At 35.5% G+C, this 25,544-nt stretch overlaps 1 protein-coding gene and 1 long non-coding RNA gene across 3 annotated transcripts in view; one reads left to right on the forward strand and one right to left on the reverse strand.

The window, feature by feature from the left end:
* LOC127873706 (uncharacterized) overlaps positions 1-25,326 on the reverse strand; it is a 34,776-nt gene extending 9,450 nt beyond the window's left edge. For both annotated transcript variants that reach the window (XM_052417658.1, XM_052417656.1), the window contains exons 1-7: positions 25,226-25,326; positions 22,467-22,573; positions 13,036-13,188; positions 10,649-10,842; positions 10,191-10,390; positions 6,794-6,829; positions 6,065-6,268 (exon numbers count right to left, since the gene is read on the reverse strand). In XM_052417658.1, the coding sequence (XP_052273618.1) occupies positions 6,065-6,268; positions 6,794-6,829; positions 10,191-10,390; positions 10,649-10,842; positions 13,036-13,188; positions 22,467-22,556 (877 nt within the window). In that variant the 5' untranslated portion in view covers positions 22,557-22,573; positions 25,226-25,326. The remainder of the gene's footprint in view (positions 1-6,064; positions 6,269-6,793; positions 6,830-10,190; positions 10,391-10,648; positions 10,843-13,035; positions 13,189-22,466; positions 22,574-25,225) is intronic.
* LOC127873740 (uncharacterized) lies at positions 16,169-17,150 on the forward strand. The gene is made up of 2 exons (XR_008046359.1): positions 16,169-16,321; positions 16,775-17,150. It is a non-coding gene; the product is annotated as an uncharacterized LOC127873740 (long non-coding RNA).
* Positions 25,327-25,544: the final 218 nt, after the last annotated feature.

The following is a 25,544-nucleotide window of genomic DNA, read 5'->3' on the forward strand; positions in this document are numbered from 1 at the left end:
ACAGATATGCAAAAAGCATCTACTGAGAATTTTCTTGTGTAAATTGTAAACAAGATAATCAGTGAATCCTATCATACAATATGAAGATCTCAAAACATTTGGTTCCTTAACATGGTAATAAAATATGCTGGTTGAAGTGTTGTCTATATACAAAAATCATTGCCATGACAATAATATTCATGAAATTAAGTATCCAATTAATTTACAAAGCAGGGGCTGGTTGCTCAAAACTTTAAGCAATTTTTATTTTTGGATCAAGTTATTATGTGACTTGATTGTTAATCATTTATTATGTGCGGTAATTGTAATAAAATTTGTTTGCTTAAATAATTTGACAATATTTGATAATAACATTGCTTTAAAAATAAATTTTATTTGAGTCAGAAGTTAAAAGCCCTTAACTGAGTGTAATGGTTAAAGTTTTTACTCCCTAACCATGATGTTATACCATGTTGTGGCCTTGCGATCGGGAGGTCACGGGTTCAATCCCAAAATGGGGAGTATTCTCTAGATCTTCCCCAAAGACAACAAGTCCTGGTTATAGGCCCAGGAAACAGACAACAAGTACTGGTTATAGGCCCAGGAAACAGACAACAAGTACTGGTTATAGGCCCAGGAAACAGACAACAAGTACTGGTTATAGGCCCAGGAAACAGACAACATGTACTGGTTATAGGCCCAGGAAACAGACAACAAGTACTGGTTATAGGCCCAGGAAACAGACAACATGTACTGGTTATAGGCCCAGGAAACAGACAACAAGTACTGGTTATAGGCCCAGGAAACAGACAACAAGTACTGGTTATAGGCCCAGGAAACAGACAACAAGTTCTGGTTATAGGCCCAGGAAACAGACAAGTACTGGTTATAGGCCCAGGAAACAGACAACAAGTACTGGTTATAGGCCCAGGAAACAGAGAACAAGTACTGGTTATAAGCCCAGGAAACAGACAACAAGTACTGGTTATAGGCCCAGGAAACAGACAACAAGTACTGGTTATAGGCCCAGGAAACAGACAACAAGTACTGGTTATAGGCCCAGGAAACAGACAACAAGTACTGGTTATAGGCCCAGGAAACAGACAAGTACTGGTTATAGGCCCAGGAAACAGACAACAAGTACTGGTTATAGGCCCAGGAAACAGACAACATGTACTGGTTATAGGCCCAGGAAACAGACAACAAGTACTGGTTATAGGCCCAGGAAACAGACAACATGTACTGGTTATAGGCCCAGGAAACAGACAACAAGTACTGGTTATAGGCCCAGGAAACAGACAACAAGTACTGGCTATAGGCCCAGGAAACAGAGAACAAGTTCTGGTTATAGGCCCAGGAAACAGACAAGTACTGGTTATAGGCCCAGGAAACAGACAACAAGTACTGGTTATAGGCCCAGGAAACAGAGAACAAGTACTGGTTATAAGCCCAGGAAACAGACAACAAGTACTGGTTATAGGCCCAGGAAACAGACAACAAGTACTGGTTATAGGCCCAGGAAACAGACAACAAGTACTGGTTATAGGCCCAGGAAACAGACAACAAGTGCTGGTTATAGGCACAGGAAACAGACAACACATACTGGTTATAGGCCCAGGAAACAGACAACAAGTACTAGTTATAGGCCCAGGAAACAGACAACAAGTACTGGTTATAGGCCCAGGAAACAGACAACAAGTACTGGTTATAGGCCCAGGAAACAGACAACAAGTACTGGTTATAGGCCCAGGAAACTGACAACAAGTACTGGATATAGGCCCAGGAAACAGACAACAAGTACTGGTTATAGGCCCAGGAAACAGACAACAAGTACTGGTTATAGGCCCAGGAAACAGACAACATGTACTGGTTATAGGCCCAGGAAACAGACAACAAGTACTGGTTATAGGCCCAGGAAACAGACAACAAGTACTGGTTATAGGCCCAGGAAACAGACAACAAGTTCTGGTTATAGGCCCAGGAAACAGACAACAAGTACTGGTTATAGGCCCAGGAAACAGACAACAAGTACTGGTTATAGGCCCAGGAAACAGACAACAAGTACTGGTTATAGGCCCAGGAAACAGATAACAAGTACTAGTTATAGGCCCAGGTAACAGACTCAAAAGGGTTTCTGTAAGCCTGATGCTTTCAATGCAATCAAGCTAATGTGACATAACCATATTGTTTATTCTCATGATAGAAATTTAAGTACAGATAGATTTAATAATAGGGAAATATTTTAATAATATGAGTATGTAAAGTTGCTGTATGTTGCGGGTATTTAGGAATTAACATAACAGATGTCAGTTCGGATGGGACATGTAATGAAGTTTGAAAAATTGATTATGGAAGTATGGTTTCATTTCTCCAATGTAGTTCAATTATCGGGAGTATATGTTGATTTGTCTCAGTCCTTGATTAACAATTCGGCTTGTACATAACAAGTCCCAATTCAGATATGGTATATAATGAAATCAAAATAATTGAAATATCCAATTTCCCAATGTACATAACAAATACAAGTTCGGATTAAATGTGTATCTTATGGGTATCGGGGTTTACGTAATCGATTATAGGAGTGTTAGGTTTCACACTACTAATGTGGTTTGTCCATAGAGAGCATCTGTTTGTATGATCAAGCATGCAAATGAAATGAGGTCTCCTGTTCCCAAAGTGATAATTGTATATTGTACTCTTCTGCTGTGACATGTAGTAGGTGTATAAGCGATCCATCCAATCAACAAGGGTTATTCGAAGGGGTGGGTTTAGAAAATCAGGGGAAGAGAACAGTTAACCAACCAAGAATGAGAAAGGAAACATCTAAATTTTATGTTCATGTACCTTGGAATAAAATACTGTACTTTGTGGTAAGAAGGAATTCTAGAGTCCTAGTTTGACAATCGAGTAGAGCAGTCACGCTTTCTTGACGTGGCGGCCAATTGGCTGCGCGCTGTAAAATTGTACTTCATGAACATTAGAAGCGTTGTGTTAGACATTATTTAACAGAAATAAATCTCGATGAAAATAGAAATGAACTTTGTTTGTTACTGTGTGTTTTCCACGAACGATACATAATTACGTGACACAGTACATTTTATGGTGCGCAGTACCAGAATCAACCTGAAGTGCCACTTCTTTCACGAGCCAATGGAGAAAAAAAATGCAGATGGACAAAACGGTCAGTGTTTTCATAAATTATGGCAAACAGGGGTTTATTTCAAATTTTATCAAGTAAGAAATAAAAAATAAAAGGCGTCATGACAACGAAATTTTTAAGAATTGTTTTAAAGAATTTTACGTTGTTAAGTGTTTAAAGAAATAATTAATCATGTACGAAGAAATTATGCAAGTATCAAAATCATACAGTTTTTCATTGATCATTAGTTTTTCTTAAATATCGGGAAATTAAGAATAAAATAAATGAATAAGAAAGTATTTGAAATTTACAGAATTTTCTGAGTTATAGTAGTAATGAAATTAGAAGCGAACAAGTAATTGAGAATATTTAAATAATTTTATATAATTCTTCTATGGTTAGAATATATAATTGTATAAGAACTTATGTTTTTTTTGCATAAAAAATACATTTTAAATTGATGGTATTTTTGTAAATTGTCGTTAAAATAGACCGTACGATGAAATGAGAATATTAGAAGAATGTAATATAATTTTTATACATTTTATGAATACGGGTATTAGAGGCGTATATATAATTAAAGATTTTGGAGGCATTTAATATTTTGATATTATATAAATGGCACTTAGAAGGTAGGAATAAAAATTAGAGAGTATCCAATTTTGACGTCATTTTATATAAGATATGAAATAAGAACTTGCACATAAATGGGAATTTAGAGACGTACACAAAAAAATCAGTATACTTGACTAATTGTATGTGGTTTTATGCATTAATAAAATAGACATTAGGAGGGTAAACACATTTATAGGAGAAATACTGTTGAGAGCGAATATGAATAGGGCAGACACTTAAAAAAAAATTATGTAAATATGTATATACGTCATTGTGTTGATTGCAAATATATGTAGGATATCGGTAGTATTGAAGGTCTTGAGTAATTTTAAGTAAGATTTTAATGCGATCTGACGCGTATAGCGCAGTTAAAATATAATGATATGTACGCATTAAATTTCTAATATAATTGTTTAAGGGTTACAATTATATTTTATGAGCACGGCTGACTGATCAGCGTTCAGACATACCGAGCCCGAGGTTCTGATAACCTTAGCGTCCTCATGAGTTAGAGAATTTATCCCTGTGCCATCGAAGCAAATTACGCTATGGACAGAAAATGCGATGTCGCATAAGAATTATTTGAGTAGTTCGATTAGGAGCAAAGACCTGAATTTTGAGATATACCGATAAATGTTCTGGTATTATGAATGCATATATATAAAAGTCTGCCCTTTTCATAAAAGTTTACACACATTTTTAGACTAACGTGCGTATTAAAGAGAGAGCAGGGTCATATGTCGATAGAAAAATACCTAAACTATTATGGTATAAAGATTTGTGATGTTAAGATACGACCGCGATACGTCTGTTTCAAGTGCAATACCCTAGGTAAAAAAAGTAGCGCACACCTGTCACAAATTTACTGATAGCACGTACGTAAACTTCCGAGAAGTTGTTTAATGTTTACGGGAGTGATTCGATGCTATTGGGGTAATAAAGGTTGCATTTACTTAGACTTCATAGTAAGTTGTCATGACGGTATTTAAGAGGAACTTAAGGGGATATTTATAAATGTTTGCCATGATTTTGAACAACTGATACTTGTATCACCACAACGCAGATAAAAATATCGAGATTTGGAGACAACGCAAAAGGAGAAGACATCGGGAAACAACGCCTTTCACAACGAATTGAAGAAACAATCAACGTGGTTAGCATGGGACATCACCGTGTTTACTCTCATAGTGAATACCTGGTTCTATCGCTAAAAGAAGACCAATGCAAGAAGTTTTCAAAGGACAACAAGTGACGCAACACTGGACAAAATACTTGTGACGTTAAACACTATAGAGTTAGATGCAGCCGTTCAACTGTTTGACATGCGTAGATAACGTATTCAGAATGGTACTTCCGAGGCTAAAGACATCAAAGGGAACACTGCTATAGTTAATACCTTGTGAGCATTATGACCAATAGAAGATCTTAATGTCCCGAGAGAAAAGAAGAAGACGCTGGAACCAACAACGAAAATACAACAACAACGGAAACGAAAAAAGATGACGCAATATGAACAGCAGAAATAAGATCAGGAACACCAAACGCACGCGTATCGCCAAGGACCACCTGACGATCGGCTTATATTAATCATCACAGCAACAGGGATAGACCCGATTCGCCTACACTACTTGAAGACATATCGATCTTAATCTCCGCGACGGCAGTAACCGGTCCGACTTCAAGTGACTTAATTCGCCGCGAGCCGCAACTTCAATACTACATGGACGTCAACAGATGTACTGAAGACCAATGATTAAATGTGTATCTTATGGGTATCAGGGTTTACGTAATCGATTATAGGAGTGTTAGGTTTCACACTACTAATGTGGTTTGCCCATAGAGAGCATCTGTTTGTATGATCAAGTATGCAAATGAAATGAGGTCTCCTGTTCACAAAGTGATAATTTTATATTGCACTCTTCTGCTGTGACATGTAGTAGGTGTATAAGCGATCCATCCAATCAACAAGGGTTATTCGAAGGGGTGGATTTGGAAAATCGTGGGAAGAGAACAGTTAACCAACCAAGAATGAGAAAGGAAATATCTAAATTTTATGTTCATGTACCTTGGAATAAAATACTGTACTTTGTGGTAAGAAGGAATTCTAGAATCCTAATTTGACAATCGAGTAGAGCAGTCACGCTTTCTTTCGCCGCGCTGTAAAATTGTACTTCATGAACATTAGAAGGGTTGTGTTAGACATTATTTAACAGAAATAAATCTCGATGAAAATAGAAATTAACTTTTTTTTATACTGTGTTTTCCACGAACGATACATAATTACGTGACACTAAAATAAATAGGTTTATACTAATACCACTACTTTCTTACCTTTACACTCGTTGTTTTCAGAGCCGTACAGGCACTCACACGTGAATAAAGAGATATTAGTGGCGTGCGGCCTACAGCTGGTGTGCTGGGGACATGGCAGATGTGAGCAGGGTGACTCACAAGGGTAGCCATGGCAAGAACACACGCCCTGAGGAGACTGCCAACAGGAGGGCGAGTGACACAGCGTCTCGTTGATACAGTCATCTGGAAATGATAGTCAGTATGATGTTGTTCAGAGGCAGAACTCTACCGTATCAATAACATTATGTGCATCTGTTATGCTGGCAAAAATTCTGTCATAATGTTTATTAAATCACACAATCTTAGATCAGATGTGTTTAGCCATGTTTTTCAAAAATTTTGGGTGCCATTTGGATTGGGAATTTTGTTGTTGTTAAGACTTTAATTGGGAAATAAACTTGTTGTTTTGTTTTTTTTTGCTTAATATATACTAGTATTGAGAAAAGACTGTTTTGCACATTTTAGGTTGATGAACTGAACAGTTTGTTTTAGTTTGAAATTTACATTTGGTTTTAGCAGACTGCCATTTGAAAAAGATACCTTTAAACCATTTGTGATAGGATTTGGGGCAAAATTGCGACTCTTAATTTCCCCAAAACAAACCACTATTCATTTTCAGGCGTGTACAGAAGCAATAAATATTCATGTTATAGTATGGGATGGTATAACAAAGAATTACAAGTTGCAACCAAAATATAGATCTCATACCAACAAATATTGCCATTACATCAGCAGTGGCTGCATCTGAAATTAAAACGTGTTTTCTATTAGCAACTAAATCACACAAATCATAAAAATAATATTTTTACAACGTAAATAAATGTTGTATATTTTGTAACATTTATATCCCTTATCCAAATACCTTTTGCCCCCAAAAATTAATAAAAATACAAGCAAATTTGTTGAAATATCTCCCGCAAATCAAACTTGATACACAGCAGAATCATTAAGTGTAGGGTAATAATTAATAGGTGATAATTAAGTGTAGGGTAATTGTTTTTATGAATTGCAATGCTCCTCGTTGATATCTACACACTCATGAAGGTTTCATATTGAACTCTTGTAGCATATCTGAGATATAGACTTGAAAATTTACATCACATAAAAACAAAAACAAAGGGCAAGCACTCTTAGTTAAGAAAGTGCAGGGTTATGGTTCCTATGCATGGCACTTTTTCCCAATTATTTCTACACACCCATGAAGTTTCATGTTGAAATGTTAGATCATATCTGAGATATAGCCTTAAAAGTTCCATCATACGAAAATAATGCAGGGCAATAACTCTTATTTTAGAAAGTGAAGGGTTATGGTTCTTGTGCATGGCCATTCTCAGGGGTTTCGCTGTCGATCGCCATTGGCGCCAAATGGTAAAGTGTCTCCAATTTTTTAAAAGAAGCGAATTTAAAAAAAATTGGTAAAATCCTATCTGAAAACGTACTGTGAATCGAAAGCACGCGACAGAGCATTAGAGGCCAGCATCTGTCAGTTGTAAATATTGATTTACGACAATGTAAGCGACCTACAGTGCAGATTGCAATCACTGAAGCGTGTAAGTGTTACAAACGGTGTTTTACTGCTATTGTCAAGTTTTATGGGGGTTTATGATCGGATTAACGGCTCCTTTATGATATTGAGCAATAAATTAAGTAACACGGGGACAAACTGTCACAACAATTAATAATTATAATGATGATTAGGGCCGCTATTTCTTTTATCAAAACCATGGGGCTGGCAAAAGCATTTAATTTCTCCACTAAAACAAATAAAAACTTGTTTCAACAGGTATTTGTGAGCATTTATGTTTCATTATTAAAATGTTCTGGGAAGGATATAATTTGATTAAGATACCAACCATTTCTGAAATAAAAAGTATATCGTTCGCTCGATGTACTATATTTCGGATATGTTAAAATTCGGACATTTAAAGATAGGGACATTAATGTGTTAGTTTGTTGTTGATAGTTTGTAAAACTATGTTTTATGTTATTTCAGGCAACTAAAATAGATGGTGGCAATTATCTGGGCCTTTCTGTCAAGAAAAAGGCGTGAAAAACATTCATTTAATTGAACCTTGAAATCATCCACCACTAACAGAAAACGTTTTAACAACAGAAGCTGATGTATATCATGTCCAAATGACCAACTATAACTGTGTAACAATTTGAAGTGAGATGCTTTGTTTTATGATGTTTTATATTTCTTTTTTCCTTTCAAATGATGTCAATGGTGTGATTATTTATATTATATTATTTTGGTAATCTGTTTTTTTATCAAGTTGAACAAAATTTTAATGTTATTTATATTTTATCTGCAAATAAAGCTTATTAAGACTTATGAAGGTATGACTTACATGTATGAAGGTACTTTTTGTTTTTTTATGTAATAACATACTTTTTAAAGTGATAATATAGTCAATGACATTAATGTAGTAAGGTTTCTTTAAATGATTGTTCTTATTAATAAGATTGGAATAACCGACAGTTTTCACGCCGCGAAAAAGTGGCGACAACTTTTTTTGGGCCAGTGAAACCCCTGCATTCTCCTTTTTGATATCAATACACTCATGAAGTTCCATGTTGAAATCTTGCATGGTATTTGAGACATAGCCCTGAAAAAGTCCATCATACATAACAACAAACAAATGGCAATAACTCTCATTAAAGAAAGTGTACGGTTATGGTTCTTGTGCATCGCACTACTTCTCGTTGATATCTATACACCCATGTAGTTTCATGTTGATATCTAATACTGAGAGAAAACCCTAACAAGTTTTGTTACATACGGACAGACTGACATACGGACTTACAATGCCAATTCTATTTCCCACTGCCTTTGGTGAGGGAAAATAAATATTCACAAAATGCTCGCGCACATTAACATTTTACCAAAAGTCTAACAGACACAAGAATACAATAATTATTCACCTAATGGGTTCCGATGTACTCTCTTTGGTGTACTTTATTTTCATGTGTTTTGATGTACAGTCAATCTTGTGCTTGCGACCACTTGAATTTAGCGATTTTTGTCTTATGCGACCACTTTAAATCCCGCCCGAGCGTTTTAACTATATTTTCATATTGTATTAAGTGACTTTTTTCTTAGGCGACCAGCGACCGCTGATTTTAGTGTATTTTGATGCCCAAGTCTTGAATTAAGCGACCGCTTTAAGGTAAAAGTGGTACATGTAAATCTGTTGATCGTTCAGGGACAAGTCAGTGTTGATTGTTTTTCTAAGCCGATAACATGACCGATTACACCTTTGTTTTAATCTCACACCAGCCATTTTCCTTTGTCTCGATGACCGGTTCTGACCGGTGTTAATGCTGACTGCGTATCAATTTTTGGTGTCGAATAATACAGTGAGGTATTGCCAACAGTCTAAGGGTTAAAGAGTTTACTATCTGGGACGTTAAGTGACAAATTTGATCGCCGATTTTATTGCAGAGACAATGAGCCGACGCGACAAACATTTTCACAGTGTTCTCGAGAGGTGTAAAAAATAAACTATTAATCGGTAACATGTAGCGAAATCTGTTCATTAAAAAATGTAATTGTTATGATGCTTATTAGTTTGTGTTAGCAAATTTTCCAATCAGGCGTGTTTATTTAGTTTTCAATCAAGGTGTTTTAATAGTTCCCTATGTACCATAATCGAGTCAGATATATATAAGCTTACATGCAGAAATTAAAATGTCAAAACCGAAAGTATTAACGTTAAATGAGAAAAATCGGGTATTGGAAGTGTGGAAGAGTAAAAGTGCATGTAAATTTAATCACGAATGAGTTTGGAGTCGGAAAAACCCATTCTCCGTGCAAACCATTTACATTATATTTAGAATTAGAGAGAACAAATACAACTTATTTTAAGTAAAAAATTGTTTTATTCAGTTTACTTATACTTAGATTTATTTGATTACAAAAGCTGAAATTGCTGTGTCAAAAGGAGATAATCCTATATCTGGATTTAAAATCAAAGGTCTGCATTTATCCCAAATGGCCTTTTTATTTAAAGACCATTTTATTAAGAGACCACTTTTGGTTACTCCCTTTAGTGGTCTCTAAATACAAGATTGACTGTACATGTATTAGCTTTGACCTACTTACTTTTCATGAGAGTCGATGTATTCTCTTTGGCGTACAGGAAATGTGGTGGTTTGGTTCTCTGTATATCCCAGCCACAGTTGATGGCAGAGTTTTCACTTCGCGGCTCCAAGACCACGAACCAGCCGGTCAGGTTGTTGCAGTCGGACTGGGTCTCAAGACTCAAACTCAGAATTGAGAAGCTGTGGTCCAGGGAGGATGTGCTGAAGGACGATAGTCAAGGATATTATCAAACTATAAAATAAAATCTTTTAGCAATCATCTTCACATAAAGGTCATTTAGCTGTGAAAGTTTGAGCGAAGCTGGAGCAGTTAAAAAGAGGACAAATACAAAATGTTGGGACTACAATTATATTCCATGGAGGTAAAACAGCAAAGTGCTAAAATTCTGCAAAAACTTATAGCAGCCAGAATTCCCTTTTATAAAATCAGTCCCATATGACCACAGTTCACTTCTGTACCTGTGTATGCTGCAGAATTCTGGAACATCCATTGTGTTAAAGGTCGTGGTGTAGATACGAGAGCAGTTAAACCAAGTTGTCAGGTTTGTTCCTTCTGAGAACACAGTCCAGTTGGAATGGTTGTAACCAGAACCGGCCGCCCCAAACACAACATGGGCCACCTCCTCCACTCCCTGGTAAAACGCAATCTTCACCTGCAATTATACAAAACAGAACTCAAAACATTTGTATTAAAGATACATCACATAAATGCCCATTCTTCAATAACTATAAATTACAATCAATCAATCACTCTAAATGGCAATCAGCCAATCACTAAATGCCCATTCTTCAATATCTCTAAATTACCTTCAAGTGATCACTTTTAATGACTAATCTTCAATCACTTTTAATGACCATCCTTCAATCAACATAAATGACCATCAACCAATTGCTTAATGACCATTCTTCATTCACTCTTAATGCCCATCAGTCAATCACTCAAAATAACCATCACTAAATACTATTAACTGACCATAAGTCAATCACAATTAACTGCCCATAAGTGATATCAAGTTCACTGACCATCATTTAAACACTCTAACTGACCATCTGTCAATCACTCTAACTGACCATCAGTAAATCACTGTTAATGACCATCACTTAATCATTGTTATCTGAACATCAGTAAAGCATTGCAAGTATTCAATAATGCTTTGACTACACCAGTCCTGAAATTAGTAGAGTACATAACCTACATTTCTTTTTAGTATACTATATTAGTAACATTATATTGTGGCTATAATTGTATCGTGCAGATTTAAATGCTAGATATTAAAAATACAACATTTCTCATCTTATTTTCTCACCTAGAATTCAACAAAATTACAAATGTGGAACTTAAATTTAATAACAAGAACTAATAAAGACTATTTTAATCTACTACAATGAATATTACCATCATAATATTTCCCACACAAACAGATTTATACAAATAGACAGATGTCACGTGGAAAGACATAAATGTGTAAGCGTATCATCTGTCTCTTTCTACTTTTCATACCCTTTTGATATTTTTAATCATTCACAAGTTGGACTATTTTCACAAGTTTTCCTCTTATTTCATTTTTTGTGTGGAACATATTGGTTTCCTACTGTAAAATGCCATTTACAACATTGCAAGCAAAGAGAAATAACTTAAATAACTAATGCAAAACATTTTAATAAATACAAACGCAGATGCATAATTCACAGAAATGTTCTTATACTTGTGCCTGGTGTACAGAAAGTAATGTGTCCATGTTGCATTCAATTTTATTTTTAATTCATGTGTAAATTGTTTGCTATTATATACCACCATGCACACATAGATACACATGATTGGGGCAAATTCAAATGGACAAACTGCATCCTATAATTCAATGGACACTTCCCTTCTGGAAATTGATGTGTGGTTGAGTAAATGAAATTTTTAAACATATTTATTGTTAATATTAGGCAATGTATTTTCAATGTAAGTTTTCATTTTATGTGATTATCGGATACTCATACAGCAGAGTTAAGAAAAGCACTATGTATCTAGTAATCTGTATGATTGAGTTTAAATGCATGGATTTTGTAATTTTATAATCAACATAGATATTATTATGAGCACTGAACTTATAACATGCTACATTTAAAGTGTGAAAGGGGTTACCAGTTTAAGTCCCCAGAGTAAAATAAAATACACAAAACTGAAGTGTCATTAAAGAATCCCCACTTGAAGATGACATGCATGATTAAATGTTTGTTTCAGAAAATTAACGTTTGCTAAACAAAGTTGTTTGGCTTACTAAATTTATGGTGTTTTACTTTATTGTTTAATTTGAGGGAATGATGTTCCCTGCAGGCTACAGCAGTTTTCTGTAGAGGAGTTCAGTACACAAAATGTTTGGGAAAATATATTCAATGGTGGAAAAAAAGACATGTCATGTTCTACCAAAACTTTTAACTAACATATTTCCTTTCTAGAGTTCTTTTTCAAAATAAACTGACAAAAGTAAATGATGTATTCAAAGCAATATTAATGCAAATTTGTACAAAAATTGAGGCATCCACTAATCCTTTATTTTAGGAACACATTCTAATAAATAAACAACTTTTTTCTATACTACATACACATCTCTTTTCCACATTACATAGGTCAATTGTAACTTAACCCTTTCCAACTCAGAAGGAATAATGATTACATGCAAACAGCATAAAAATAGAACAGTCTTGAGTAATCTGCAGGCTGAACAGGTTTTATGCTGTTTGTTGCTCATCAGTACCTGAGGGTTGGAAATGTAGCCATTAAAACTGGTTGAAAAGTCTTTAAAAACTGGTAAAAATGTGTATCAAAGCGGTAAAATTGAACCGTAGATGCTCACCAGATTTATGGTTCTCTGGTCCCAGTTGAGGACGTCTCTAGACTTGTACGTGATTCCAGGCTGGATGGAGAGAGGGTTCTTAGTGTCGGGGTTAACACTCCTGTTGGAGGTCCACAGATCATACACACTGTTGTGTCCCGCTAGATCCCCTGTCTATATGCCATGGAGCATACAAAACAACATAGATTACCATAGCAACAGAGATTACTATAACAACAGAGATAACCATAGCAACAGAGATAACCATAGCAACAGAGATAACCATAGGAACAGAAGCGTTTTTCCCAGGTCATAGGTGCAGTTTTGGGAAAAACATCAACAAATATAACAAGAGATGTGTTTGTCAAAAACACAAAGCCCCCTACTGCGCTGCTTTGAAGCCATATATTTGACCTTTGACCTTGAAGGATGACCTTGACCTTTCACCACTCAAAATGTGAAGCTCCATGAGATACACATGCATGCCAAATACATGTATCAAGTTGCTATCTTCAATATTGCAAAAGTTATGGGCAATATTAAAATTTTAGGACAGATGGACACACTGACTGACGGACAGTTAAAAAACTATTTGCCACCCTTCAGGGACATAAAAAAGATCAAAGGACAAATGCTCAAATTATTGAGCGGAAATGGGAAATGGCAATTTTTGCTATAAATTAAGGTCCATAACTCTAAAGTGCCCAGGTCAATTTAACTGGTTATCGAACTTGACCTAGATTTTATGACTTAATGCATTTTCATAAAGATTGGTGATGATCTGATGACAATTGCTTGAGTAATTGAGTGGAAACGAGAAAAAAACACTATTTTCGATGATTCAAGGGACTTAACTCAGGAGTGTCTAAGTCAATTTGGCTGATTATGTGACTTGACATAGATATTATTGCCTAACACATTTTCATGAAGTTTGATGATGATCCGATGACAATTACTTGAGAAATTGAGCTGAAACGCAATTTTTTGATGATTCAAGGGCTGTAACTCAGAAGTCAGGGCCCTCAATCCATGTTAGGGGAAGCGGGTCGCTACCCTCATTAGGGGGAATTTTCGCGGTGTTTCCCTTTTGGGGGGATTTTTTTACTTGCTCTCTCATTACTACATTTGTACAATTGTTTGCACTATATTCATTTCTTTTTTTCATAATTAAGTATGTTTGACAAGATTAAATTGAAATAGAATTGATATGTAATAATCATGAGATACATCTTAAAAAAAAAAAAAAAAAAAAAAAAATTAAATCAGGGAGAATTTTTCACCCCAAAAGGGGAAAAAAGTATACTTTTCAGGTGGGGGACTGCGGCCGAAATTGGGCCGCAGATTTGATAGATAAGGACCCTGGAAGTGCAAGGATAAATTTGGCTGATTAACAAACGTAACCTTGATTTTATTGCCTTACACATTTTTATGAATTTGGGTGAAGATCTAATGACAATTGCTCGAGTAATTGAGCAGAAACGAGAAAAAACTCAATTTTTTGATGATTCAAGGGCAGTAACTCAGTCTTGTCTTGGCCAATTGGCTGATTATTGAACATGACCTAGGAGTTACACATTTTCATGAAGTGTGGCGAAGATCCTATGAGTCGGACTATGACACTTGCTCGAGTTATTGAGCGAAACGAGAAAAAAAATTTTTTACGATGATTCAAGGGCCGTAACTTATGAGTGTCTGGGTCAATTTGGCCGATTATCAAACTTGACCTAGATGTTATTGCCTTACACTTTTCATGAAGTTTGGTGAAGATCTGATGACAATTGCTTGACTTATTGAGCGGAAACTAATCCGGACGGACAAACTAACTAACGGACGGACGGTGCGATTTTAATATGCCCCCAGACCCCCTGGTTGGGGGGACATTAAAAAAACACATACTAGTATATGTTTACCTTGAAATGTCTTCAATTTCAGTTCCATGCTGTTTCAGTAATATGTACAGCATGACAAACATAGTAAAGCAATATATGCATATGAATCTGATCAAAGACAGATCCAGGAACATATATATATGTAACCATGTTTGTCTTATTTCATTCTCTAACGTTAATTTTGTAAAATGTTTTTACTTTGCAGTAAACTGAACGCCAATTTGCACACACTCGTTTCCGTGCCATACATGCACTGTGTAGATTGCTAATAAATGCATGTTGTTTTATTAAAACTTATTATCCATCTTTAATAGACACAGGTATTTCACAGATCCCTTTTAACGGTATAATGCCCATCGTTAATTTGATTGCTATTTGACATCTTTGACAATACAAAATTTCTTTCTCTATATTGTCCGCCATCTCGGAAATATGAACCAAGTTACAGGTGTACATATCAACGTAAAATCGTGTATGTCCGACATTTGCGATTCACATTTTGTTTTATCAGTATACAGTACAAGAACTGTCTCAATAAAAACTTATCTTAAAGACCATAACAATACAGAGACATTGTGTTTTATTTGAAATTAAATTAGAGGAAATGTCAATTTCAAATCCATCGCTATATAATTTTGTTAAAATAAAATACAAAACTTTTAACCCTTTTTGAAAGATCTCAATGTTTCCTGCAATACAAGGTCTAAATTATTACAAAAATGTATACACCAATGTTTTTCAATGCGGATGACGGAACATAATGCTGGGCATAATTTTCGCGCCCTTTTTTTTCGGGACAAAGGATCATTATGAAATACATGGGAACCATTTATTTAAAGCTTGAAGCTGTTAATATCGCGTAAACATTAAAATTCCGAACTGTATTTCAAATTCCAATTTAATGATGCTCATGTAAGATTTCAACAACACATTTACACTCGTACGTTTTGTTAAAATACTTTTCGTATATATAAACATATTTTGACATGCCTGTATTAGGCATGATATGCACAATGTCCACGAGGATTAAACCGGCCTAGATATTGTGGACACAATAAATACCCTTAGTATAACAAAGCCACAGTTATCATTTGGTTATTCAAGCATGACTAATTCACAACTGAGCCATACTCTGATACTATTTGGCTTAGAAGTTTGGACAAGAGGCAATTAAGATGTAAGCAGGGGTTCCGCTGTCGATCGCCATTGGCGCCAAATGGCGCTAAATTTTTTAATGTGGCTCCAATTTTTTAAAAGTGGCGAATTTCAAAAAACAGGTAAAATCCTATCCGAAAATGTACTGCGAGTCGAAAGCACGCAACCGAGCATTAGCGGCCAGCGTCCGTCAGTTGTAAATATTGATTTACGACGATGTAAGCGACCTACAGTGCAGAGTGCATTAGAAATCACCGAAGCTTGTAAGTGTTACAAACGGTGTTTTTACTGCTATTGTCTAGTTCTATGGGGTTATTATCGGATTAACGGCTCCTTTTTGATATTGAGCAATAAGTTAAGTAACACGGGGACAAACTGTCACGACGATCAATAATTATAATGATTATTAGGGCCGCTATTTCTTTGTTAAAATCAAAACCATGGGGCTGGAAAAAGCATTTAATTTCTCCACATCAACAAAAAAAAACTTGTTTCAACAGGTATTTGTGAGAATTTCTGGATAATAGATTCATTATTGTAATGTTCTGGGAAGGATATAAATTGATTAAGATAACAACAATTTCTGAATTAAGTATAAAACATTCACTCGATGTACTATATTTCGGATATGTTAAATTCGGAAATTTAAAGATAGGGACATTTATGTGTTGGTTTGATGTTGATAGTTTGTAAAAATATGTTTTATGTTATTTCAGGCAACTAGAATGGATTGTGGCAATTATCTGGGCCTTTCTGCCAGGAAAAAGGCGTGAACAACAGTCATTTAATTGAACCTGGAAATCATCCACCACTAACAGAAAACTTTTTAACAACAGAAGCTGATGTATATGATGTCCAAATGACCAAATATAACTGTTAAACAATTTGAAGTGAGATGCTTTATTTTCTGATTCCCTTTCAAATGAAGAACATTGGTGTGATTTTATGTTTAAATAATTAATTTCGAAACATTTATGCAGCATACTGTTTAATACATTGATGTTAACATTATTATATTATTTTGGTTATCTGTGTTGTTTATCAAGTTGAAAAAAATGTTATTTATATACAAATAAAGCTTATTAAGACTTATGAAGGCATGACTTATGAAGGTATTTATTGTTTTTTTTATGAAATAACATACTTTTTAAAGTGATAATATAGTCAATGACATTAATGTAGTAAGGTTTCTTAAAATGATTGTTCTTATTAATAAGGTGGAATAACCGACAGTATTCACGCCGCGAAAAAGTGGCGACAACTTTTTTTGGGCCAGTGGAACCCCTGTGTAAGGGAGCATGGTGGCTTTTGCTTTTCAAAACGGCAAAGAGGTGCTTCAGAACGGCAATGCAAAAAAGGGCCTTAAAAAAAAACTAAACAGAATCATGTTGAGTGATTACTGACATCTAAACATTCACTTACAAGTATTATATTGTTCGAGACCCAACTTGATTTCTTCAATAATTGAAGCATAATGTGTTAACAATTATTCACAACTTTTTTTCAAGTCACCAGACATGTACGTGTACATTTAAATAACCATAAACAATAAATTTCCAGAAATTTCCGTCACTTTCAATGAACTTAACTTTATTTTGCCTATTGTGTATAGAACCAAATTAATTGATCATGTACCATTACAAATAGAAATGTTTGTTTTTCACCATTTTTGGATGGGTCTAGGTCCCTTTGGATTGGGAAAATTGCAGTGTTTTAAAAAATAATGGTAAATTAGTGTTGTTGTTGTTGTTTTGCTAACAAATGCTACAAAATTGAAAATAAAAGTGTGTTCAATATTATATTTACTAAGGTTCAAATTATTGTGCTGGATGGGAACTAAATGTTGAGATCAATATATATATATATATATATATATACAGTCCAACCCCTACTTCCCGTCACACCTCATCCCCGGTCGCCCCGTTTAGGCAGCCTGTCTGTGCCGTGACCGTTGATAAACACTATATAATGCACTCCTCTTAAGCGGTAACCCCATTTCTCATGTACATTGGCAAAATTACACCGACGCAACTGCAAAATAATTGATACGTACTTCCAGTCTGTGGTTGAGGCTCTGTAGTACTGAAGTGTGATGTGTGATAAACATTTTGACAGCCAGTTTGCAAATTGCAATTGATTAGCGGCGGATTATCGGGTTATCGGGTTCAAAGCAATATGTGACCGTTTGATCTTTTTGTTTCCGCATGTGCGAATATCACCTATTATTACTGGAAAAGAGATTCTTAATTTATAATTCATTATTTGTAGCTGTTGAATCATACTATTTCAAGCACACATTTATGACAATTATCGGCTAATTAAAAGTTCAAAAGAACAACGAAACTTTTAACCAAAATCAACTGATCTACATGTTTTTGTGGGAAATTTTGGTCAGATTTTTGGGAAAAAAACGTCATTTTTTGCAATTGGGAAGCAGCAGAATATGGGCGGTAATTTTGGTAAAAAAAATCACCAATGGGTATGGTGTGACATTGTACATTGGTGCATAATTTTTGCGCACTTTTGTCAGGACAAAGGAAATACATGAGGACTTTTTTTATGCTAGAATTTGTACACATCTCGTTAACATAAAACAATCGGGAGTGTGTTTCGAATTACAAATTATTATTCTCATGTGGGAATTACACAAAACATTTATATTTGTTTTATATTTACAATGATTTGAATATTAATTTTGATGAAACCCTTTATGCAGCTTAAAAATGTTTTTATAATATTATGCATGAAAAGCACGATTACAAGGAGGATAACACCCGGTTGCTATTATCATTCTCTTTAGTAACTGGCCACGATTATATCGTGGAGATCACTGTCGGGACCAATTCGTGAAGTAGGTATTACAAAGCCATAAAACTGCAATAAATCAATTGAATTATCGATTGATAGTGACACAGGAGTTATTCACGCATAACTGATTCACACCTGTTCCCATCTTAAGAGCATTGGGGCCATACAACGCGAATTGTGTAAACAATGAATCATGAGAATGATTCTTTTTCATTGACCTGATTCTGATGATGGTATTGATGATGATTAGAAAGATGAATAGAATTTTTTTTTTATGAAAATGTTGTTTTATAGCTTATTTTAGAAAGGAAGAAATAAAATTATTTTAAGTCTATACATTGTTTAGTACATGTACACATATTTACCATTTTGTTTATACAAAAATTGAACAGTTGGCCATGCACTCATCAACTCCAGACTCCCTATGACCCAACCCCCTCTTAAGAGGCCACCCCGCTTAAGCAGCCAATTTGGCCATTTCCCTTTACTGGCTGCTTAAGAGGGGTTGGCCTGTATATCAGTGCTTTCCACAGGCCATTTAACAGTCCCTCACCGGGGGCTTGAATTTCAAAATCAGAGTCCGCGGGGTGCCTGAAATTTTCCGATCAGTGTATTTTGGCTGTTACTGCAACTAGCCATTCTTAAGATCAAAGCGATATCGACTTCGCCGAAAATTTTGAAAGCTGATTTACGATCCTCTGTCAACTTCATCTAACGCTTACCCAACTTAAGCCTGCTTAAGGCCGGAGTGTGGCTGTATTGGAAAATACATTTTGGCCAATGAGAGCGAACGCTTTGAATAAGCGACAGCACTCGTAGGCAGGCAATGCCTGCAGTTAAATCATGTAGACGACTTGTGATGTACATGTAATTTCCACAGAAATATTGGCCAGTTACTAAAAAAACTTATGATGGCTGTAATCCTCATGAAAGTTGTGCATTTCATTAATAATAATGTCAAAATATTTACTCGACTCGTAACTCGTTTTAACAAATGATCCATAAATTCATTACGCAACTGTTAATGTTTTCTTGAAGCCTCAAATGAGCATAATTAAATTTGTAATCCGAAACCCACTTCCGACCGTAAATATTAACTTTACGTTAACATATTCTTGCTTTAAATAAAAATTGATAATTTATTTTGTGTTAACTTTTTGTCTCAATGAAAAGGGCGCGAAAATTATGCAGCATGTACAACGTTGCGTTATGTGCATATAGTGCATGGGTGTATTGAGTGTTGTATTAACAAGCACACACCACGTCAAGCAATTTACGCATGTTCAGTGGCAATATTTCATTAAATCTATAAATATTCACTTATGCGGAAATTAATTTGATACTTTAGAAAAATGGCAACGTTTGTTGTAAAAGAAATTATTGAGCACTTTTATCGTCTTTGCAGTAAGAGTTGGTTTGATACGGATGTATTCGGGAATCGTTTTAGTTGGGATTTTACTATTTTTTACGGTAAAGTTAAAAAAAATGTTAAAAAATGTCTTTACAAATTACTTTATAGCTTGTGTTTTTTCTTGAAGAGTCATTGCGCACCAAATGAAATCTTTTGACGCTGTTTTTCTTAGAGTTATATACCACAGAACATCAATTGACAGGTTAAATTAAAAACAAGGATATCAGTAAAACTGATGGATGCTCCCCAATGATGCTTTGTCGATATATGGGTTAATTGTGTGGAAAAAAGTGAGACCTTGAGAAAATCTAATATTAGCCTCAGTGACCTTGACCCCAGTGACCTCAAACCCAATCAAAAGGTAGAGGTCCATGCAAGGTACCTACATGCCAAATATGAAAGAGATCGGTAAAGTATTGAAGGTGCTATGAGAAACTGTAACAAAAGTCAAATATTGAAGGTGCTATAAAAAACTGTAACCAAAGTGTGACCTTGAGAAAATCTATTATTAGCCTTTGTAACCTTGACCCCAGTGACTAAAAATCTCATCAAAAGGTAGAGGTCCATGCAAGGTATCTACATGCCAAACATGAAAGAGATCGGTAAAGTAATAAAGGTGCTATGAGAAACTGTAACAAAAGTCTATTATAAGCCTTGGTGACCTTGACCCCAGTGACCTCAAACATCATCAAAAGGTAGAGGGCCATGCAAGGTACCTACATGCCAAATATGAAAGAGATCGGTAAAGTATTGAAGGTGCTATGAGAAACTGTAACAAAAGTCTAATATTAGCCTTGGTGACCTTGACCTTGACCACAGTGACCTCAAACGTCATCAAAAGGTAGAATTCCATGAAAGGTATCTACATGCCAAATATGAAAGAGATCGGTAAAGTATTGAAGGTGCTATGAGAAACTGCTACAAAAGTCTATTATTAGCCTTGGTGACCTTGACCCGAGTGACCTCAAACGTCATCAAAAGGTAGAGGTCCATGCAAGGTACCTACATGCCAAATATGAAAAAGATAGGTAAAGTATTGAAGGTGCTATGAGAAACAGTAACAAAAGTGTGACGGAAAAATCTATTATTAGCCTTGGTGACCTTGACACCTGTGACCTCAAACATCATCAAAAGGTAGAGGTCCATGCAAGGTATCTTCATGACAAATATGAAAGAGATCAGTAAAGTATTGAAGGTGCTATGAGAAACTTCTACAAAAGTCTATTATAAACCTTGGTGGCCTTGACCCCAGTGACCTCGAACGTCATCAAAAGGTAGAGGTCCATGCAAGGTACCTACATGCCAAATATGAAAGAGATAGGTAAAGTATTGAAGGTGCTATGAGAAACTGTTACAAAAGTGTGACGGAAAAATCTAGTATTAGCCTTGGTGACCTTGACCCCAGTGACCTCAAACGTCATCAAAAGGTAGAGGTCCATGCAAGGTATCTACATGCCAAATATGAAAGAGATCGGTAAAGTATTGATAGTGCTATGAGAAACTGTAACAAAAGTGTGACCGTACGGAAGTAGGGAAGTGCGGAAGGACAAACTGGCAACTATATGCTCCCCATATATATATATATATATATATATATGGGGAGCATAAAAATCAACATCAGGAGGGAACACCCCTCCCGATGCCACCCCTATCAGCCCCGGCGCGCCTGAAAAAATTCATGTGGAAAGCACTGTATATATATATATAAACAATATATACGTTTTTTTTAAAACCTTCAATGGGCTTTTTATGGTCCAATTTGGGAAAAATAAATACTTCATTCCATTGGGAATGAACTGAATACTCGTCTTGATATAGACTGAAACAAGAGATGTGTTTGTCAGAAAAGCAATGCCCCCCCTTCTGCGCTGCTTTGAAGCCATATATTTGACCTTTGACCTTTCATCATTCAAAATGTGCGGCTCCATGAGATACACATGCATGCCAAACATCAAGTTGCTATCTGAAGCGACAAAGAAGTTATGAGCATTTTTCGAAACCTAAATGCGAAACCTAAATGCAAAGTGTGACGGAAAGACAGACAGCCAGACGGACGGTCCGATCACTATATGCCCTCCCTCAGGGCATAAAAACACTGAATAGGATTAAAAAACAAAATAAATATATTCAAAATATTCAACTTCTAATGTACATATAATACAGGAGTAATTTCAAGCCGACAAACTTACCATTGGCACTTTCATAACGAGCTGCCATCCTTGACAGGGAGTGTGACCGATGATCCCAACAAGAACAGCATAGAGGATGCACGATGTCATGGCTGCTGCATTCCCAGCTTTAAAACAACAAGAGCTGTCACCATAGGATGACATATGCCGCCTATAAATGCTTTGATAGAAGTTATGAGCATTTTTCAATACCTAAACGCAGATTATTGAAACCTTATCGCGGACCCAAAGGTCAAGGTCACAGGGGTCAAAATTGTGTGTGTATTGAAAGGCCTTGTCCATATACACATGCATACCAAATATGAAGGTTATAACTCAATGGACATAGAAGTTATGAGCATTTTTTGAAACCTAAACGCAGATTTCGAAACCTAAAAGCGGACCCTAAGTTCAAGGTCACAGGGGTAAAATTGTTTGTGCGTATGGAAAAATCTTGTCCATATACACATGCATACCAAATATGAAGGTTATATCTCAAGGGACATAGAAGTTATGAGCATTTTTCGATACCTAAAAAACCCGCAGATTTTGAAACCTAAACGCGGACCCTAAGTTAAAGGTCAAGGTAACAGGGGTCAAAATTGGTGTGCGTATGGAAAAGTCTTGTCCATATACACATGAATACCAAATTTGAAGGTTATATCTCAAGGGACATAGAAGTTATGAGCATTTTTCTAAACCTAAACGCAGATTTTGAAACCTAAACGCAGACCCTTACTTCAAGGTCTAGGTAAGAGGGGTCAAAATGTTTGTGAGTATGGAAAGGCCTTGTCCATATACACATGCATACCAAATATGAAGGTTATATCTCAAGGGACATCAGGAAATGTTGTTCGTGGTGATTGTGGACCCAACTCACAAGGTCCAGTGGAATTTCAAGCATGCTAAAGCAGCTGTCAAAGTGACAAACATTTGAAAATTTAAATTAACATTTAACAGCGCATGATACAAATTCCATGGATAGCGAGTGCCACATAATCACTTTTTAGAGCTTTTGCTAAAAGATTCATGTTGAAAACGAACAGATTATTATTGGATGTGATTGAACGAACAAAAAACTGCTTCTCCCCCTTAAAGTGCTTCTCCCTACAACGCTGCATTTGCAGCTAATATGTCCATGAATGTGGGTCAGGACGAGCTAAATCCAAAGTTATGTCATTCACAGCTGAGACTGATGTCCTGTGGAGCCTATATATTTACACATCAAAATTAGCTGTACAGTAGATTGGTGTATAGCGGATTTTAGTGAGTAACGGATAGGTTAAAAAAAAATAATCGCAAAATACTTTTATTTATGTAAAGATTTATAGTGTTCTATGAATTGAATACAAAATGCCTTTAATTGTTCAGTCGATTCATGTTTTAGTTGACGTGTGTCAATGTTTACAATTGTTTCTTTTTTCGAAAGCAAAACAAGGTCACGTTAAGTACGCACCGTTTTTGTGACGAAAGGAAAAGTGAAGACGTAACTATGGTTTCATGAATTTTGCAGATTTTGTTTGGTAAACATTAAGTTCATTGATGTAATATTGTACTATAATGTGTCCTTTACAAAAGTAAGAATGCTCATCAACCAAATTGATGCGTACCACATAAAATAAGCATGAGAGCTGCGACTCGTGATTAAGTGAATAACCGACATTTGGCGACACATATTCGGGAATGTGGGGATTGTCTCAAACAAAATGAAAACTCAATTGAAGTTGTCCAATACACATGTGGGTAGCGTGTAGCTATGATATTTAATGAATGAATTTGAATGAAAAATAATAAAATTATACCGAAAAATCGATATCTCTGAAAACATAGTTTTCACTATCAAATCTTTATATATATAACAAGGTATTCAACTCAAAACGACCTGAATATAGGGTGCATCGCTTTGAACAGCCATTACTTCATCAATTGTGCAGCGATTTCCATGAACTCGGTCTGATAAAAAGCAGAAATGAAGTACTTTTTCTTGAAATGTACATATCTTGCAATATGTTTTACAAATGCTGGGTAAAATTTCAAGAAATAGCAAGATACATATGTAATCCGATAAAGACCTAAGCGATCCGGTAATGGCTGAATCAGTTTACCCTGAAATTTGCGCTGTAAACAAAAAAATGTTTGTCGGAATTTTAAAACCGCTAGCATGTTTCAATAGGAAAGACATTTGTCTTTCGGGGTTTAAAGGTTTAATTACTGAATGAATGTTTACGTTGAAATGAGACTCAAAGTCCTTAGCTATCCGTTATACACCAATCGACTGTAATTAAAAGTTTGTTAACTTGTACATGAAAATTTTCACCTTGATATAAACTCCAAACAAAATAAATATAATTGTGACAGAACTGACCAGTCTCTTCTAGTGTTTAAAAATGTATACACAAAGAACAGGATCATCACTCATAACCAATAAGCTTGACTGATACATCAGACCATTCTAAATTTATCAATGATGCTATATGTAGACGGTAACAGTGGATGTACAAGTCGAATAATGTCGATTGTGTATGTGCTATCTTGGTCCTTATTTTCTATTTTGTGATTAGCAGAGATATACCTTTAAAGAAAACGCTGATCAAGGTTATACAAAAGCCTGAAACAAATCAGGTGGCATCGCTATTAAGGGGACAAGAATGCAAACAGACACAACCGACTTGCAATTCAAGTAACAAATGAAACCAAATAATAAATTGCTCGCATGGAAAAATATTAATAATAAAATATGGCTAAGTCTGAAGTGAAATCAAACACAATTAGTGAAATACCCGGGTTAGTGTTATTCCAGCATTCTGAATAAACCTGACACCTGTTTATTTATTTTTTGTTTATCGCACCTGTACGGTGTGCAGGTAATAGTGATACTTCCTGTTCATGTCACTATTCTAGACGAATAAAAACGTTGCGACAAACGTTCGTCAAACGCACCAACGTCGAAAGGGCGCTTATCGACGCCAGTAAAACGTTTTTTGTTTGACTCGTATATAAACGACGAAATCTTCTATCACATGTAAGTTTTATCAGTGGAATATTATGACTGTGCAACAATCTACTAGATCTACACTAATAACAAACAAGGTTAGTTAT

This window comes from Dreissena polymorpha, chromosome 3, assembly GCF_020536995.1.
Source record: "Dreissena polymorpha isolate Duluth1 chromosome 3, UMN_Dpol_1.0, whole genome shotgun sequence".
Classification (NCBI taxonomy): domain Eukaryota; kingdom Metazoa; phylum Mollusca; class Bivalvia; order Myida; family Dreissenidae; genus Dreissena; species Dreissena polymorpha.